Source organism: Macrosteles quadrilineatus, unplaced genomic scaffold (assembly GCF_028750875.1).
Source record: "Macrosteles quadrilineatus isolate MER2022 unplaced genomic scaffold, UCM_ALF_1.0 Scaffold_3__2_contigs__length_128488019, whole genome shotgun sequence".
Taxonomy (NCBI): domain Eukaryota; kingdom Metazoa; phylum Arthropoda; class Insecta; order Hemiptera; family Cicadellidae; genus Macrosteles; species Macrosteles quadrilineatus.
This window is the reverse complement of record NW_026542596.1, coordinates 108,984,345-109,003,409: the sequence shown is the minus strand read 5'-3', so window position 1 is coordinate 109,003,409 and position 19,065 is coordinate 108,984,345. Positions and strand designations below refer to the sequence as shown.

Below are 19,065 nucleotides of genomic sequence, written 5' to 3'. Positions count from 1 at the left end.
AATCACTTTTAACATTTTACTATCTAATATTTACAACAAACAGACAAGATAGCCTAACTCTTCTTTGACCAGGGATTGATCTTGGTTAGCCATGACTTAGACTCATCACTGAAATAAGAAATAAGCAATAAAGTATCATAAACTGACAAAGTTTTTATCTAAAAAAACTAACAATACTAACTATTTTGAAAACAGACAAACGTTTGTAGCACTGTTATTTGTAATAGGCCCATGAATTCTAATTTTAAATTCAAATTCATTATTCACTCATCACATCATATAATGCACAAGTACAAAGACTGGAGTGTCGTCACAATAAAAACTGAAACTAATAAAGTTAAAAGAAGTAAAATACCTTATAAAATAACCAGAAAAGACCTTGCTTATGATTCAGCGTATTACTATAAAAAAAGTATCTTTAAATGACTCTTCTATACTGTAGTATGGCTTTTGCAAAAGAAGTTTGTGAAAAGATTTGAGGGCTAAGTTACTGGAGTTATCTATTAGTGAAATGCGGTATAATTTATTAACAACTTTTACTGCTATGTATTTCAGAATTGAATTAAAAGCATTTGCCAATGAAATTTCAATTTGTTCTGATGTGTTGAATAGGTATGGTTAAATTTACAGTCATCAACAAGCTAAGCCTGATAAAGAAGCTCGAATTTCTGCAGAGATGTCTTATCTGTTATCTTGAGAGTAAAGTTTTAAAATTCCCACAAATTCTTAAAGGTTTTTTTTCCATTTTGAAGTATACTACCCTTTACAAAAACTGCAAAATGATTAAGGACTAGGATATAGCCTAATAATTTACCATAACAAAATTCATAGGTTTACTCTTTGTGAGAGACAGGAGACATCACAAGACGGAATGCGAATGGCTTGTGCAAGTGAAGAATGTGAGAATGAATTCATACGAGGATGGAGTTTATGGTGATAAGGAGACGGAGATTGAGAGGAAGGTTGATAGATGAGGTGATAGGGATGTGGAGAGGAGTGAGTAGATGGTGAAGGGATAAGAGATCAATGTAGAGACCTACTAATTAACACTGACCAGAGAATAACTGGAACAGAATAGTACATTTCAGGAAGTAAGGTGTTTTTAAAACGTCCCCTAACAGGTGACTCATGTGACAGCCAACGGTGATTGTGATAAACTTTAGTAACCTAAACTAAAGATTAGAAACACAAAAAGTATCCTACCTTTCATTCCTAACAACCTGATCCAACTGATCATTCATGGCCAAGCTATGGAGTTCCTCTATGAGTTGCGCTCGGAACTGGTGCTTGAGAGGCACTGGCTCCACAGCATCTTCTTCGTCCATCAGCTTCTTCACAGCCTCCCCGAGACTTAGAGCATACCACTCCAAGTCTTCCCTGTTGTACTGCAATCAGATACACCAATCAAAATTTGTGTGAGTTTAGTATTTTTAATGTCTACATTGGACTGGACACATTGATGGAAGAAGAAAAAACTGAATATTGAAAAACATACTATGTTTCCTGAATGCAGAAGGCCTTACCCAAGATGGTGAGACCAGGTTGAGAGGGATATGAGGAGGTTGCTGCAGTGCAGACCAAAACCTACTGAAGACCCACCAGGTACTTGCGGTTGCGTTGATGAGGCCAAGTACCGATTAGGCGATTAGGGTACGAGTGGCCACTTAAGTACAAATACTAGCATCTTTATAGAAGTTTGCTTAAGGAGAAAATACTATAGTCTCTAAGTTTACGAAGAAAAAAATAGAATTGATTTCAAATGAGTTTACTTCTAGAGACAATAGAGAACGTGAAAGTGAAATCAACAATTTATTAGTCCACAGAGAAGTAAGATACAGATGATAAATTCAATAGTACACTTAAGTGGTGTGTAAAGAAAATTCTATTGGTCCCTTTCCGCTCTTCTTTCCCCCCTCGCCGTTACGTACTACAGCGCTCACCACACAGTAGGAAGACCCTGTGCGCTACAACTGCTGTACAAAAAAACTATGTGGTTATCGCCGTTCGGGCCCTTCCTTGTTTGGTACAAGTACATTTCAGCCCCACCATACCAGAGCTAAAACACAGCTACACACACAGTTGTCCCATTAGCTTGTATTCTCTGTGATTAGTCCTGGCATCGAGAGCAGATTGGTCTCTTTAAAAATTTAAATAAATTAATAAATTACAATCGTAACTAGAGAATCTTAAGTAAATTTATAGGTACCACTCAATAATTATTCGAGTCTTACTTTATGGTTCAGAAACCTAAGTACAAACTATAGAATCCAAAGTGTTAATAATTGTGTTTAAGAATAGCGTATGTTGAAAAATGTATAGACAAATCCAAGACTAGAAAAACCTAAGTTAAGATTTCAGTGGCCACAGAGGTTTAGTGACTAAGTACAGTGGAACCTCGATAACAAGTTTTATTTAACAATCCCCATGCAAGTTGATTCTTGTTATTGAGGTTGGATACTGTAGTATCTTTACCAATAGAGATACTAGAGTGTAGAATTAATAGTAGGTAGTAGGAGGTGACTATTCAAAGCTAACTATAATACAGGAAAAATAGTTATATAGTACTACAAAAAAATTAAATTAATAACATTGTAAATTAATAAATTAAAATCCAAGATAAGATACATATTTCTAAAAGAAAGAAAATAGAAAATTACACACACAAATAAGCTGTGTGGTGTCAAATAGAAATAGTAATAACCATAGTAGCCAAGCACACAACCCTTAGAAGTTAATGGTTTTCCAAAACAGCTTAACCTAGAAATATTTTAATCTTAATAAAAATAATAGACAAAAACAAAGATTTTGATTTGAGACAGATGTTTGAAATAAAATGTTCTAACAGGTGGTATATGCTATTGATAAACCATAAATAAAAAATAAAAATCTTCTTCATACGAATAACATGGGAACTTGGAAGTCCCGTGGTCAGAGCTCTGAGGTCTAAATTAAAATTCTGGCTCCGTCACGACCTTCTACACAAAATGACCTACAAATAAAAAAAAGAATCATCAAAATCCGTCAAGCGGGTGTTTTGCAATCTGCGTGAATTAAATTACCAATATTTTTAATCCTTCTACACAAAATGACCTTCAAACAAAAAAAATCCAAATCCGTCAAGTGGTTGTCTCGCAATCTGCGTGAACTAAATGACCAATATTTTTTATTATATAGGATAATCTAGGTCTTAACATTGCTAAGTATGCTATTTCTAAAATTGTACTTTTGGATAGAAATATACTCGGAATAGTCATACAGTACAATGTTATTGTTTACCTTCTCCAAATGATGTTTGTATTTATCGTAGACCAGTTCTCTTTTCTCAGGGTTGTCCGGGTACAAAGTCTTGTCAAACAAAGCATACAGCATCTTCTTCTTTAATTTCATCCCCAACAAACTTTTCAAGTCCCGGTCGGGAGTCTGTAAGTCAGTAGAAAAGTATTTGTTTAATCAAATCTAACAGAAAATGCATTTAGTGCCACAGTAAAAAAAAAAACCAATCCTGTTTAAATATCACTTAGAACAATTACGAGTAGATATTCAAAAATATTTCTCGTAAAATGATGAAGATAGGCCTACATTTCAAATTGATAATAGTCAGTATGAAAATAAGAAAAATGTTACAAGTTACAATAAAAAAAAACATCAATGATTTGCTACTCTGGCTAATATTTTGCTTTAAACCTTTTATAGGTCTCACAACAGAACCTTTCTCCAGGCATTTATTTTTATACAAAAATATGCTTTATTAATGGCCGGCAGTTTCAAGAGGAATCATACTTTACAAACCTCTTTCTAGGAACCAATGAACGATCAGTTCGCCCTCCTCTCTCTCCCATATACACCCCTATTAAAGAGTTGAAGCCCAGAGAGTCATGTAGCACAGAGCCCGCTTCCATGTGTCACCGTTGGACGTTGTTAAAAAACACTGTGTTGTTTTTTGTTTGTATTGTATATTTTAATAAGTATATCAAGTGAGGTTTATATTGATTTAATATAAAATTATATTGATTATACATGGTTTTATGTTTGTTGTATTTATATACAGGTTAAAAAGTCTGAAGACCCCCTATTGACTTTTTAATGGGTTACACACGAGTGCATATACTGTTGTATCTTTACCAGAGCTTCGAGAATGCAGAGGAGAGTGAATATTCAAAGCTACTTAAATGAATATGAATATAGAGAAAAGGTCCCTTTCTTAATATTGTTAATATTCTTTATTGAGCGGAGCGAGCGAAGCGAGCGTAGCTCTTTGGGATCAACTTCAATGCAACAAATAAAGCAACATCACTCAATAACGGCAGAATACATTTCAGCTAAACTTAACAAGATTACTTAGACTAATAGTGAGATGGTTAATAAACAAACAAATTTCAATTAGATAATGCTAATGCAATTTAAAACCAACTTAAAATTTCCAAATTTTAACATTAGGCTTATGGGACTAAAGTAGCCATATGACGGTTTTTTGTTTACAAGAAAAATGTAAACAAGAGAATCATAAGGTATTTCTGAACTTTCTAGACTTTTCTTTTAAACGTTTTTAAACCATTCATATGATTTTAATAAACAAGAAAATGCCGTTAAAACATTTTTTTAAGGCGCAGGATTCACTTAAAATCGAGAAAATATACGGAACTACTTTCTCAATGCACGGAGCATAAACAAGGAGCGGAGGGATACGGACCAGTGACTACTTTCTTGAAAACCTATTTGTGTTGCCAGCTGATTAGAAACAGCCAATGTTAGAAATCAGGATTTAATAAGCGATATATCGAACCGCATCGAAATCGATATCTAATCCGATAATACATCACAGGTTATATTATGTTGAATTACATCGACGGTGCAGTAAGTTATTACACTTATTAATAAAACGCAGATTGAACACTGATCTAATTTAGGCATGTGGGGAAGGTAGGTCGGGGTTTATGAGTATTCGTAACTACATTAAGTGTTTTGAAGTAAGGTTAGATTAGGGAGGTAGTTATAGGTAGGTGATCGAGTTGTTTATTTGTGTTGCACCATATAATTTTTATCTTTTGGAATAGTGTGTTAAACGGGGAAACGATTTCAAAAATGTTTGCATATGGTCTTAACAAACCATCTACTGTATTCTAGCATTGACTTTATATAAAGTAAATAATTCTAGCAAATTACTACATAAAAACCAAATGAAAAGAACATTTGGATTTGGACCTTTGACCATAGCAAAACTAACATATAATTTATGAAATGTGAAAAGTTGTATATCATTAAATACTATTCTGTAATATTAATAATTGTTCGGCAAATCCTCATTTTAATGGCTCGGCTGAAAATGAAATCTGCGTTTTGTGAAACAGTAATTTGGTAACAATTCAGTAATTTCAAATGTTGACAACAGTAGCCTATCCTATATAAGTACTGTTATTTGATTGCCAAGCCACGGACTATACATACGTCCAGTTACAACCGTAATAAGTAAACAATTAATTACCTATACTTATAGAAGTACACTTTTAACCAAGGTATGGATAATCGTCTAGGCCGGTCCAGAAGTAGGCTTCTAATTTCTAATTATATTATCTACATTTTATTTTTAAGGCATGACTTCCCTTCTTAATTCTGTTTTCACTTAAATCAGCTGAATATGCGATGTTTACTTATTACTTATGTTTAGACCTACATTTCAGCCATCTTATTTTATTGTTCAATAAGTAAGTCTTTTTGCAGTTTTTACACATTGAAATACATGATTGATAATTCAGTTCATTTTAGTCTTTACATTTATTCTAGGTGTTTTACATTTGAGTCTTACATTAAAATAGCCCTACATTTTTCGTAGGCCTATGTTTTATCTTTGACTATCAATACAACTGATCAATACAAGTGTGTTGCCAACACGATGATATCATCAAAAATGTTTCTAAGTAAATAATAAGAAAGCATGTTAAACAATAAACAGACATTCCATCCCCATGTTAAATTTGTAACCAGCTTTTTCATCAAAATCTTCTGTATCCAATGGCCAATGGTATTATTAAGGACAGTATTAAAATGCCGTCTCTAAATCGTCCTAAATAATGGTAGAAGACCTAAATTCCAGTTACATTACAATCACATCCTCCATCAAGAATACTTGGTATTAACAATAATAAATTATCTCTAGCAAAGAAAGCTGAGTTTAACCAATTGCAGGGGTTGAAATGAAGACCAATGTTTATGTTGCACAGTTGAATTTAAATATCAAATTTCCCCTCCTGCTGTAATACTTTAATACTCGTTTTTTTAATAGTTACTGTTTTTTTTTATACTTTAATATAGCCTACTTTAACCGATTGTAAGGGTGAAAAATGAAGTCCAATGTTTTTGTTGTAGGCTACAGTTGAATTTGAATGTTAAATTTCCTTTCTCTTTTTTATACTTTAATGCCCTTTTTGGATGTTAATACCAGATTCTAACTACTGTAATATTTTCCTGGTCAAAACTACCATAATGCACTTTTGGAAGAGGTATCTGAATAACAAGATGTAGTAAAAACAAATCTGAATTATTATAATTTTAATCAATAAAACCAGCATTAGTACATCTATATTGACTTTTTTACATTTAGTTACTTATACAAAAATATCAAATCACGTTTGTTCCGCTCAACTGGCTTTCACCTCTCTGAAAGCAACCCTAGTTATTAAAGAATATAATATTATTAATTCAATTCAAATTATCTTTATTCATCAAGTAGATTAGAAATATATACATGATTATTATTATTATTAATAATATTATTAATATTCTTTGTATTGGTTTGCATGACTAATATTTTAAACTAGTGGTCGTCCAGTGGTCGAAAACTCAACCAAGTACACGCATTGACTATTGGATACTGAAATTTTAGCCCATCTATATGTACTACCAGCTGCCGTCATTTTTTTATTATAAAACATTGTACAGAAGAGCCTATATAATCGGCACTGTACCACTTCGGCACTCCAGTAATCCGGCGGGAGGTCTTCCGCAGTCGCGGCAAAACTCTGATTATCTCCCGCGGCCGTGTAGAAATCATCATTCTCTTCCGCGGTCATGAAAGCGTCATCGTAGTCTTGCGCGATCATGGCAAAATCATGAGCATCTCCGGTGGTCACAGAAAATTCATCGTCGTCATGCGCAAAAGCGGCAATATAATGAGCAACTCAGGCGGTCACGGAAAATTCATCGTCGCCATGCGCGATCGCGGCAAAATCATGAACCCCCCGGATCCCCTGCGGACGTATCGACGTTATCATCGACTCCCGCGATTACGGAAACGTCATCATCGTCTTGCGTGATTGTGGCAAAATCATGAACATCTTCCGCGGTCATGTAGACATTATCGTTGTCTTCCGCGGTCGTGGCATAGATTTTATCATCTCCGGCGGCCGTGTAAACATCATTGTCTACTCCCGCGAACACGGAAACGTCATCGTCGTCATGCCCGATCGCGTGATCTTCGGAGACGTGTTTTATTTGCCTTGAAGTGTTTTTATTGATAACGTTCCAGTAATCCGGCATTTTCACTAATCCGTCAGTATCACGGTCCTATATCTGCCGGATTAGGCTAACGATTCCTATATGCTGGAATCCATGAGGACATTAGAAACTATAATTAAATGTCTTGAAAAAGAAAATAAAGCTAAAACTGATAAGTTAAGTCAAATAGAATCACAAAAATCTCCATGTTTACGTTGTTTTCCACCTCTTGGCACTCCTACGTTCCTAGAAACATCACCTTCTGCTAAAACACGACAGCGAGTAACTCCAACTAGATCAACAAAAAACTTACTAACCAACAATCCGTCTGAGCCTCAAGAGAGTATTTTTGTCAACGGTAATAACTTAATATCATCACCAGCTCACAATTTTATTATACCTTGTGAAAATTCTTTTGAAATTTTATCTTCTGACACTTTCAATGATGAACAATCCAATGGGGATCTTCTACCTAGTAAGAAAAAAAATTACACAAGTAACATCACCAATAAGAAACAGAAGCCTAGGCCTAGTTCAAATAGATACACCTCAGTAAAATTACCGTCTGTTGTAATTCATCCATTAAAACTTGTCATACTTGCTGACAGTCATGGAAAGAATTTAAGTAATTTAGTACACCAACGGACAACTGCTAATGTTTGTTCATATGTCAGATCTGGGGCAAAGTTTGACAGAGTTACTGAAGAGGTCAAACAACTTTCTGGAGACTTGTCTAAAGATGACTATCTACTGGTAATAGCTGGTACAAATAATGTTGACAGTGCTGGAGAAATGCAACTTATGGAGGATGTAAATAGATTAATCCACAACTCTACCCACACCAATTTGATTCTTGCAACACTGCCTATGAGACATGACCAGCCGCAGTTGGACTTGAAAATTTCACATTTTAACTCTGAAATAGAAAACACAGCCAATGAAAACAAAATACAAATTCTTCCCCTCCACTTACTTCCCCGACATTTATACACCACTCATGGGATGCACTTCAATAGGAAAGGTAAAGCTAAAGTTGCAGACATGGTTGCAAAACTGCTAATTAGGAAGAAGCAAAATGAACCCTCAAAGCACTCTTTTAACTCTAAAGCAGTGGTGGTAGATCAAGGTATCGAGTTAGTTGAAGAACACATGAGCCAAGTTATAGACCGCTACAAACATGACTCTTCTGTAGGTTTTGCTCACACTATATCGAGCGACCTTGACCATGCCAGAAATATGACAGCTGGTGTTGCTGTTGTCTTCAAAAACAAGTTTGGTAGACCACGTCCCTGCGATTTTATTGCAGACAAACTCACCTGTCAGAATGTAAATCAAGGCGCTTTTGTTTACAGCATGGTTACCAAACCGATGTATAGTGGGAAACCAAAAAAAGACGACTACAATGAAGCCTTTTCTCAACTCACACGGGATTTTAAAGCAAAAGGACTAAAAACATTAATCTGCTCCCCCATGGGTTGTGTGAGGGATCTTATTGCACCAGAACACTTTATCAAAAAAATTATGGATTTTCGTCAAGAAACAGGGGCTGCAGTGTTCATCGTGAGCTACAATCAAAGATCACAAAGAGAGCTAAGACGGGGACTATCACATGGCGAATTCCAATTGAAACTAGATGTTCTGATAAAGGAATACAGTTTGAAGAACTCAGCTGATGATACAGTTACCATCACCCCCACTCCACAATCGGGAACTGATGCTAACATCTACACTCCTTGTGGGACTCACGAGGTTGACGTCAACACGCCCACCACACCGCCCGAGGTTGAGGTCAACACGCCCACTACACCACCCGAGGTTGAGGTCAACACGCCCACCACACCACCTGAGGTTGAGGTCCCCACGCCCACCACACCACCCGAGGTTGAGGTCACCACGCCCACCACACCACCTGAGGTTGAGGTCAGCAACCCTACCCTACGAGAGGTTGATGTTGACAACTCCTCTAATGAATCTCTAAACCAGTCAGCCATTGAAGTGTCCAATCTAAGTGAGAGTGAAGTTATTCCCCAGAAGTGTAGTGTTGACCGCGCTGCCAGTGTGTCATTTGCTCCCGTGGATCCAAATAGGCCTAAGAATAATGTTTAGCCTTAATAAGACTGCCAAGCAAGAACCACAAAAAGAACCATCAATTTTAAATGTAAATCCTTCACTCTTGTTTCTAAATATCCAAGGCTTAAAAAATAAAACATCGATTTTAGAGTCATTTGTACTTAGGAATAATATCTCCGCTATTGGTCTAACTGAACATTGGTTAAAAACAGAAGAGGTTGCTTTAGCTTATCCTGATGGTTTTTGTTGTGGTAGTGCTTACTGCAGAACTGATCATATAAGGGGGGGCTCTTTAGTTTTCACTAAAAATTCTTTGCAGGTTAAAATGTGTGATTTGGATCAGTTTTGTTCTGAAATGAGTTTAGAAGCAGCAGCGGTCTTTATCGAGGATTTTAAATTAATTTTCGTCTCTGTCTACCACTCACCTTCGGGCAACCCTGTGGTTTTTCTTGAAAATTTTGATAAATTATTAACTCATCTCTCTCGTTGGACTAATTATGTTTCAATCATCGGAGGAGACTTTAATAAAAGTTTTGACTTGACTCAGAACAACTACCTCTCTAAACAATTTCTTAATATACTACGCCAGCACAATTTTCACTTCTTAAATCACTCCCCCACTCGAGGCAACAATTGCCTGGACAATGTATTAACAAATTGTAGTAAAAACGCAAATATAAGCTGTAAAGTATTTGATTTCCCCTTCTCTGACCATAATGGTCTTCTAATTAATTTGACTTTGAATTTGGATAAGGATTGTGTTAATCAATATGCTGCTTTAAACTCTTTTTCTAAAGTAATTTTGCCAAAAGATTCGGTTGGTTTATTAGTAGAAAAGCTTGGCACTTATGATTGGATACAAGTGTTTAATTGTATAAATTCAACAGCAGAAGATACGTTCAGAGTTTTTTTCAAAGTTTTAAAAGATAACATTTCTTATTTTTCTAAAGTAATAAAAATTCAAACTGAAAATTCGAAAAAAAATAATTGTAATGCTTGGTATAATAGTGAGTTAAGAGTTATGAAAGAAAGATTAATTTTTCTAGATAAAATAGTAAAAAATAGTCAAAGCGTTTCAAATGAAACAAAACAAGCATATTATGGGTTAAAAAATCAATATAAGCATTCAATTAAGAAGGCCAAAATAGAATATAACACAAATCTCATAGAAAAAAGTAATAACAAATGTAAAACTGCCTGGCAAATCATTAAAACCAGTAGCAATTCTTTATTCAATACAAAAAAACCCAAAATATCTCCTGATGTTTTCAATACATTTTTCATTGAATCAATTGAAAACATAAAAATGAAAATTGTTAGTAATGCTTACAGTTCAAAAGATTTAGTTAATAATTCTTCCATTACTCCTGTACCTTTTTTCTGGAATTTTATCACACCTAATGATCTAATAAAAGCCACAAAAAAACTAAAAAACTCTAGCAGTAATGATGTTTATCTCATGTCTAATAGTTTGCTTAAACAGATTATTGGTAATCTAGCTGAACCTCTATCTTACTGCTTTAATCTCTGTCTCCTTGAGGGTGTCTTTCCAGATGAATTAAAGGTCACCAGAGTCTGTCCCATTTTTAAAAAAGGTAAAAAAGATATTCCAGAAAGTTATCGCCCAATATCAATCATTCCTGTAGTATCAAAATTGTTTGAAATCATGGTTTTTGACCAGCTGAATTCTTTTTTTGAAAGAAACAACTTTTTAAGTGTATCACAATTTGGATTTAGAAAGGGCAAGTGTACATCAGACGCAATAGATAAATTGATTAATGAGGTACTAATGGTCTTTGAGAGGAAGTCACTTGCTCAGGCCACTTTTTGCGACCTGAGTAGGGCTTTCGATTGTGTTGACCATGATGACCTAATAATGAAATTAAGTTTTTATGGTATCAACGGATCTCCACTTTCTTTTTTCAAATCATACTTAAACAATAGAATACAAAAAGTCAATATTGATGGAGAATGGTCCCAAGAATTAAAAATGAAATATGGCGTGCCTCAGGGATCTGTTCTAGGTCCTCTATTATTTTTAATTTGTATTAACGACCTCCCAGAATGTATAACCAGTAAAACTTATTTGTATGCAGATGATACAACATTTTTAAATATTAATCCCGATCTTAAACAACTTCAAGAGTTAGCTCAAAACTCAATCAATGAAGCTTCTATTTGGTTTGAATCAAACGGCTTCCTCTTAAACAAAGATAAAACTCAAAAAATTGTTTTTAGCCTTAGACCCTGTGAATCAAATATGTTGGATGGTTATGTAGACAATGTTAAATTTCTTGGTATTTATCTGGATAAGACCCTTTCTTGGGGAGATCATATAGATTACATAAGTTCTAAGCTTTCAAGGGTAATTTGTCTTATAACTAAACTAATACATTGTATAGATCAAAATTATATTAAAACAGCCTACTTTGCTTATTTCCAATCCATTTTCAGATACAATATTATCTTTTACGGAAATTGCAGTAGGATAGAGGAAATTTTAGTCTTACAAAAGAAGTTAGTTAGAATCATATCTTGTGAACCCCAACAGGAACACTGTAAACCCCTGTTCATTCAGCTACAAATTCCAACAGTAATTAACATTTATATATTTGACTCTGTATCATATATTCTAAAAAATCCCAACCTTATCAAACAAAATTCTCATGTTCATAATACAAGGAATAAAAACGTTGCTACCATAGATTTTTTTAGACTGTCTAAAACTCTTAAAAGTCATATTGTAATCTCACTAAAAATATACAACAAGCTAATACATTTAATAACAAAATATCCTAATAAAACTTTTAAATCTAAATTCTACAAATGGCTTTTGAACAACCCTTTTTATTCTCTAAAAGATTTTTTTGAAATGCCTTTTATTAATTTTTAAGTAGGAGCTAGCAAATTTATCAAATTACTGTTGGATTTAGTTGGTTATGGGGTTTAATAACTTTCATTATTCTAAATGCCTTGCATTTTTCTGAACAATAAGATTATTTGGTTGTAATATTAAAGTATGTATTGTAACATGTCTCCTTGTGTGTAGTATTCTTGTAAATATTGTATATTGTATTCATGCTAGTTTATAGTTTAGTTAGTATATTGACTATGCTAGTTTTAGCAGTTTTTCGGACATTGTCAATAATTTGTATAAATTCACAAGACAATAAACACATTTCATTTCATTTCATTTCATTTCATTACAGAGAGTCTACTGTAATTGTGCGAGCCATACAGAATGCATGTGTAAAATTCTATATTCTATTTTCTACATTTTTTTTGTTGCTGACACAGTTGATGGGTCTTAACAGTTGCTATAGCTCATAATAAGTCATTTCAAAAGTTAACTTGGTAAAAAAACATTGTTTATTCAACAGAAATTAGTAATTTTGATCAGCGCAATCTGTTGGTGGCTTACATAAACTACGACAAATTTAATTTAAAAACTGGTGACAACTTTAACATGGGGATGGAATGGTACAGGTTTCTCTATTTTCACCCAAAGCTGTAAATAAAACATGTGATTGGAATTGCTTCCTTTTATTTTGATTTTATGTTTATATTCCGTTGTCATTTCGTCACCAGCATGGCAACCCATAAGACCCATGTTAATTTTTTTTTAATTTCTAATTCATTTCTTGTGCTTATTTTTGAGCCTATTTTAATTTTTAAAGGGATTCTGCACACCTACAGGAAAATAGCTTTCTAACAGTATGCGTAGATTTTCCCTGCGATGCACACGAGCTGAGAAAAAAGGTTTTAAAGAAACGTGCTTGCCTATTAATATATAGATATGGTAGATGATCTTGGAATATTTTAGATCTTCATGGTAGCCGACCCTCAAGTTCTGAGTGCAACTAACTTTGTTCCTGGTTTTTTTTAGTTGCTGAATACTGCAGAAGGCTAAATAGTGATTTTGCTCATAACATCGATGTCTAACCAAATAGGGACATAGGAAAAAATAAACAGATATCTAATGGCAAAGCTTCCAGTTTTGTGCAATGTATCTTCACCTGACATAATGATGTTATTTGAAAGACAATTAAAAGTATGATCCTTAATTCTCTCAAATACAATTTTTTTAACAAGTCAAGTATACAGTGTTTTCAATAACCCAAAATATTTTAAGATTGATATTTTATTGTTATGAAAAATGTTAGGCCTAATAGTCAAATATAATTTCTAACTAACCTGAAGTAGATAGTTGTCCAAACCCTTGTGGTCGACTATTAAACTGATGGTTCGTTTTGTGACAATTGTAGACAGCTTTACGTCTAATATTTCGCTGACGACAATAGATCTATGTAAAACTGGCACAAACCATCGGGTTGATTTTTGGACAAACTGTCTTTGTTTTTTGTATCCACAAATAACAGCCTCCCCTCCCCATAGGCCCTGATTACACTCTGCCGGATACTTCAAAGGGATGGGAACATTCTGTATTGGGGTTCTGAAAAAGTAAAAATGGTATGAGATGTAAAAATTCAATACATATTTGATCTTTCAAATTCCAATCAACCACATCTTAGAAAACATTCTAAAATTCAATTAGTAATTCATGTGTGCCTGTTTGCTTGCAAGCATTTTTTTAACTGTTACTTGTAGTGTTTAACCCACAGTTTCATTAAGTTACCGTTGTACAAAAACAGTCTGGAGCTATTAAAAATTACCGACTTCCTTGATAACCTAAACTTTTCTTTTCTAATCTAACAGTTTATTTTTTAAATAACGCATGCACGACATAGGAATGGTAATTATATCAATCCAATAGCACTTAATTTTATAAAGTGTTTAGGGATTGTCCGGTTTAAACGACCTTTTGAATTTTGAGTTGGTTAAGAGGGTACAGTAAATAAAAACAGAAAGTAAAAGAAACTAACTTAAATCTTAACCCTCAAGCGCACACAATACAAATAAAAAAAGGTATAAAAAAAGGTTTTTGATATTTTTAACTCTTTAAACTTTAGATGTAATATCTATATTCAAATTTTCATATTGTTATGTACATTTAAAGATCCTACCATGTCCTTTTATTAATTTGAAAATAATAGCTTTAAACACACTTTTCATTATGAAATGTAATAATGACGTTAAAGAGGGGGAAATCTTAGTTAAACAAGTTTTTATTGCAAACAAGTATTTTCAGCTTTACAAAAGTATAATATTTGTAAAAAACCATGGAAGCAGTAAATATGCCATGAATTAATACATTTCCCGGTTTATAGAAAATACTGTACAAGAAATACAAAAAAAGAATAGAATAACTTTCTTTGATAATGTATGTTTTTCTTTAAACATCCACGTCCTGTGGTTGGTTTAGAAGTCCTTTTAAACACACTTCACAAATATATTACATTTGTCATTTGTCCCTGGCACTTAGGTTTTTTTAAGGTTTTTTACACTTAAATTTAGTCTTGGTGTCTTTTTGTCGTGGGCAGACGGTGCACCACGCCTTTGCACTGTAAAGCTGGATCAGTGGATTCTAAAGTCGGACATTTTTATACAATTGGTTTACAGATATAGGCAAATTAAGTTTTTTTTTTTTTTTTGCAAACTTTCAATACTATATGTATTAAAATTTAAAATAATAAAGTTAAGTTATTAATACTAACTATTATGATAAAACTGAGGCACTACTACGCGCACGGGGGTACACTAGACCCCCAAATGAACACAGTAAACTTACCGGTAATACAAGCATGTGGGTGGAAGCATGCCAAACCCATGGTGGTCTTAACAGGTCAATGACTTGCAAGACTAACCACCCTGCGGCCAGATGATGGCATATGCTATTTTTTTTCAAGAAGTTGGCGGCCTCTTTTAACTTTGCATTTGCCCGTCCACATAGACTAACTGCCCGTGCGTAGATTGTATCCAGCAAAGCAAGGGGTGAGCCGGTACAGTACGAAAGTGATCTGTACTGATAAAATGTTTGCAGCAGTGACCAGGATCCAAACCCACGACATCGCTGCCTTGGGCTCGAAGTCCGAGACGCTACCGACTGAGCCACTGGCGCATCTAATAGGCATTCATTTTAGGTAGCTACTGGTATGCTCACCAGGTTTGCCACCATATTGTAAAATTATGACAAAATTGTATGTGGGGATATGTCATAGCCTACCTCTACATGCGCAATTAAGGGTTAACCACATAAATAAATTGATAGTAAATTAGGCCTAGACATAAGTTTGTAACATTTTGTATTTTTACTACCAGTACCTAGCCTATTTTTAGAATCAGTTATAGGTTTAAACTTAAACTATATATATAAGTGTTAAACTTACACTTCACCAGTTACGGGGTTTCTCTTCCACTTCCCCTCTTCGGGTATGTAGTGTACTGGGACGGTTGAAGGTGTATTCCATTCTTCGTAAAACTTCTTGTAAACTTCAGGCAGGCGAGCTGGAACCCCTCTGCTAAATATGTTTGGTTTAGGCATACTGTATAGTTTCAAAGCCTGAAAACCCAAAAATTATTTATCTGACTGATATAAGTTATGTAGGCCTAAGTTAACCAAGTGTTACTACCTAACTGTAAAATACCCACCCCGCAGCAAACCTGCAGACTAAGCGAATTTCCATTTGCCTGATTAGATTTACACTTAAAATGCCTCCTGAAAAATATCACATTTATTCCCTATTTAAATAGAATTAGTTTAACGAGTAACTTACTTAGGTTAACTGCAACAGGGAGGGTAAAAAGGTATTTTTTGTTGTACAATGTTAATAGCCTAGTTTAGTAAAAAAATTAATGTACTTTACATATTCTATCATACAATGTTCATAAACAAGCAAACTACAACAGTTGACTTATTCCCCATAAGAATACAGTAACATGAGAATTTTAAATTTACAAATTTTGGAATTTTCTTCCTAACCATTAAAAACACACAATAACGGTTCAATATACTAAATTATTTGTTTTTAAGCTCTACATAATGGTTTGGAAAGAAATTGTGAAATTTTGTGTTTTTAGGGTAAAAAAATGGGTAAAACCTATTTTAACCCCATAAAACCCCCCATAAACCCCCGTTCCCATAGTTGGATTGGGAATCGTCATGCTGGTTCGCGAACTCGTAAGAATAAATGTAGGTTTAACTTACACGTTTATACTAAATTTCATCACAATCAGATAATTTTTGCTCGAGTTATCGTGCTAACGGACACAAATATATGAATTTGAACGGATGGTGTTTTTGCCATCTAGGGACCACAAAACGAAAAAGTAAATTGGTCCCGGGTCCAGTTCTTACCATGAGTAATACGGTAAAAGCTTATTCCCTAAATAGGAAATTCGCTAAAAACATATTTGCCATAGAAGGAATTTGAATTGTAACACTTTGTGGACTAAGGCTCCGATTGTATAGGTTAAACTTTGCAGGATGCCGTTTGATTAGCCTTAAACCTAACCCATCCAAGTTACTGTTTAACTTACCCTATGGCAAGGGAAAGCACTTAACACTAGATAGGACTATGATATTTATGAAAGAATAAACTGCTTACGTTAAATTTTAGTCTCACGTTAGCTTTTTTGAATAAGTTAAGGGTTAATTTAGGGTAGATAAGGGCTTACTTACCACCTCTGGTAATTGTTTTGCTGCCATTTTAAAACAATAAATCGCTAACAAAACTTATTGAGAAAATTAGTGTCTTAATAAACCCTTCAACCCTTGTTTCAGTTGTATTACTGTGCCACTGTGCACTGTGGTAAACAGTGTTGCCAATCCACTATGGCCCAATTACCCCCTCCAAAGCAAAGAATTACCCGCTTTTTCTAAAAATTACCCTCAACAAACCAAAAATTCCCTTTAAACACTCTTGCCTGTCTCTAAAAGTAACGAATAAAAACCCTGATAAATTAGTTTTGAGTAATCCCACAAATTAAGATGTAGTAAAGAACTAAATATAGGACTTGAGACTTGTAATTAACCTTCATAATGAAATTTTCAATCTTACTGACCTTACAAAAATAATTTCATTAGTCTTACAATGATTTGGTTTTTTTTATGATAGCCTATGTCATATACTTGTTTAATAATGAGTAAGTACTGTTAAAAATTTTATTTTTTATTAGTTTTAGGAAGAAAATAGTTATTATAACCGATCAACATTATTATTCCCCTGTTTTATGTTATTCATCTTCTTTAGAAGTAGACTAGTACGGTATTTTCCTTCCACCATGGTATCAGCGTTGACTGTAGTATAGTGAGAAGTGAAGTGAGAGTGAGATCAGGATCACGGATCAGGCATTTAAGGCCAGGCAACCAAAAGTTTTTCCACTCCAATCCAAAAGAAAAGACTACAAACAACCGTACTGACTGAAACTGAACCGAACCGACTGAACGCTGTAGCCTACTCGCATTGACTTTATATCTACACTACTATGTAGTGACTGAGTGAGAACTGAACCAAACTGATGAAGATTAAGAGAAGTAGTGTAAAACAATAAAAAGTCTGTGAAATAAGTAAATAACTTTAATGGAAAAAAACACAGGGAAATATTTTTCTTCTAGTGAAATATAAGTAATAATACGAAAAACAAAAATAATATTTGATCAGTTGTCATTTACCCGCTTTTTACCCGCCTATTTGCCATTACCCGCAGCATTACCCCCAGGTAACTAAATTACCCGCTTTTCGGGTAATTACCCGCTTTTTGGCAACACGCTTTTTGGTAAATAACTTGTTGGTTGATGTTGTATTAAGTTATTTGGTTAGTTAGGTTACATTTTTCATAAAAGATGAAAATGACTTTAGGCAAAGCTGTCTGCTGGTTGCGTGCAGGCTAGGGCTAGGCAAGCGTTTTTGACCAGACCATTGAATAAATGAATATATTTACAGGGTGGCTGAAAAGTAACTTGCACCCCCCCCCCCCTTAACTTTTCAACCATTTGAGATATTTTAAATCGGTTTGCGGCAACCTTCTTAGATATGAGGGGCTACAATAATTATGGTCAATTTTGAAAATTTTGCCCTTAGGGGTAGCGGGGGTAGGCGGTAGCTCAAAATTTTTAAATGACAAGTATAGTCGAGTTTGGTATCATTTTACAGGTCTTGACGAAACATAAACATTGACATAAAGAAAACCAAAATCGGTCCACTAATAACAAAATGGCGCCCTAAAACGTTTCAAATCCAAATAACCATGAGGGTGGAAAAAAATTAACTTGCACCCTCTTTAACTTTTTAAACTATTTTAGATATTTGAAATCGGTTTGCGGCAACTTGTTTGGATATGAAGGGCTACAATAATTATGGTCAATTTTGAAAATTTTTCCCTTAGGGGTATCGGTGGTAGGGGGTAGTTCAAAATGTTCAAATTGCAAGTATAGTCGAGTTTGGTATCATTTTGTAGGTCTTGACGAAACATAACAATTAACATAAAGAAAATAAAAATCGGAGCATTAATAACAAAATGGCAGCTAAAAATGATTGAGACAATGGTTTTTTAAAGTAATTTTTAACTGCCATTTTGTTATTAATTGTCCGATTTCTATTTTCT

At 34.2% G+C, this 19,065-nt stretch overlaps 1 protein-coding gene across 2 annotated transcripts; it reads right to left on the bottom strand.

Moving 5' to 3' along the window:
* Positions 1-2: 2 nt before the first annotated feature.
* On the bottom strand, positions 3-18,256 carry LOC128990659 (39S ribosomal protein L28, mitochondrial). Of its 2 annotated transcripts, XM_054413157.1 has the most exons (7): positions 18,238-18,256; positions 17,141-17,255; positions 15,849-16,021; positions 13,756-14,014; positions 3,277-3,420; positions 1,204-1,385; positions 3-108 (listed from the first exon to the last, which is right to left on the bottom strand). In XM_054413157.1, the coding sequence occupies exons 2-7, from the start codon at positions 17,165-17,167 to the stop codon at positions 54-56; spliced, it is 840 nt and encodes a 279-aa protein (XP_054269132.1). In that variant the 5' UTR covers positions 17,168-17,255; positions 18,238-18,256; the 3' UTR covers positions 3-53. The 2 variants fall into 2 exon arrangements, with proteins under 2 accessions (XP_054269132.1, XP_054269131.1); XM_054413156.1 differs by lacking the exon at positions 18,238-18,256 and having other exon boundaries at positions 17,141-17,275.
* Positions 18,257-19,065: the final 809 nt, after the last annotated feature.

What these genes read in the sequence shown, in the direction of transcription:
- LOC128990659 (XM_054413157.1), bottom strand. Translation starts at nt 17,167, where the DNA reads ATGGCAGCAAAACAATTACCAGAGGTG. An exon ending in ACAAACATCATTTGGAGAAG is followed by an intron (nt 1,386 to 3,276) that starts GTAAACAATAAC and finishes ATCTGATTGCAG; the next exon opens with TACAACAGGGAAGACTTGGA. An exon ending in CAGGTTGTTAGGAATGAAAG is followed by an intron (nt 109 to 1,203) that starts GTAGGATACTTT and finishes TTCTTATTTCAG; the next exon opens with TGATGAGTCTAAGTCATGGC.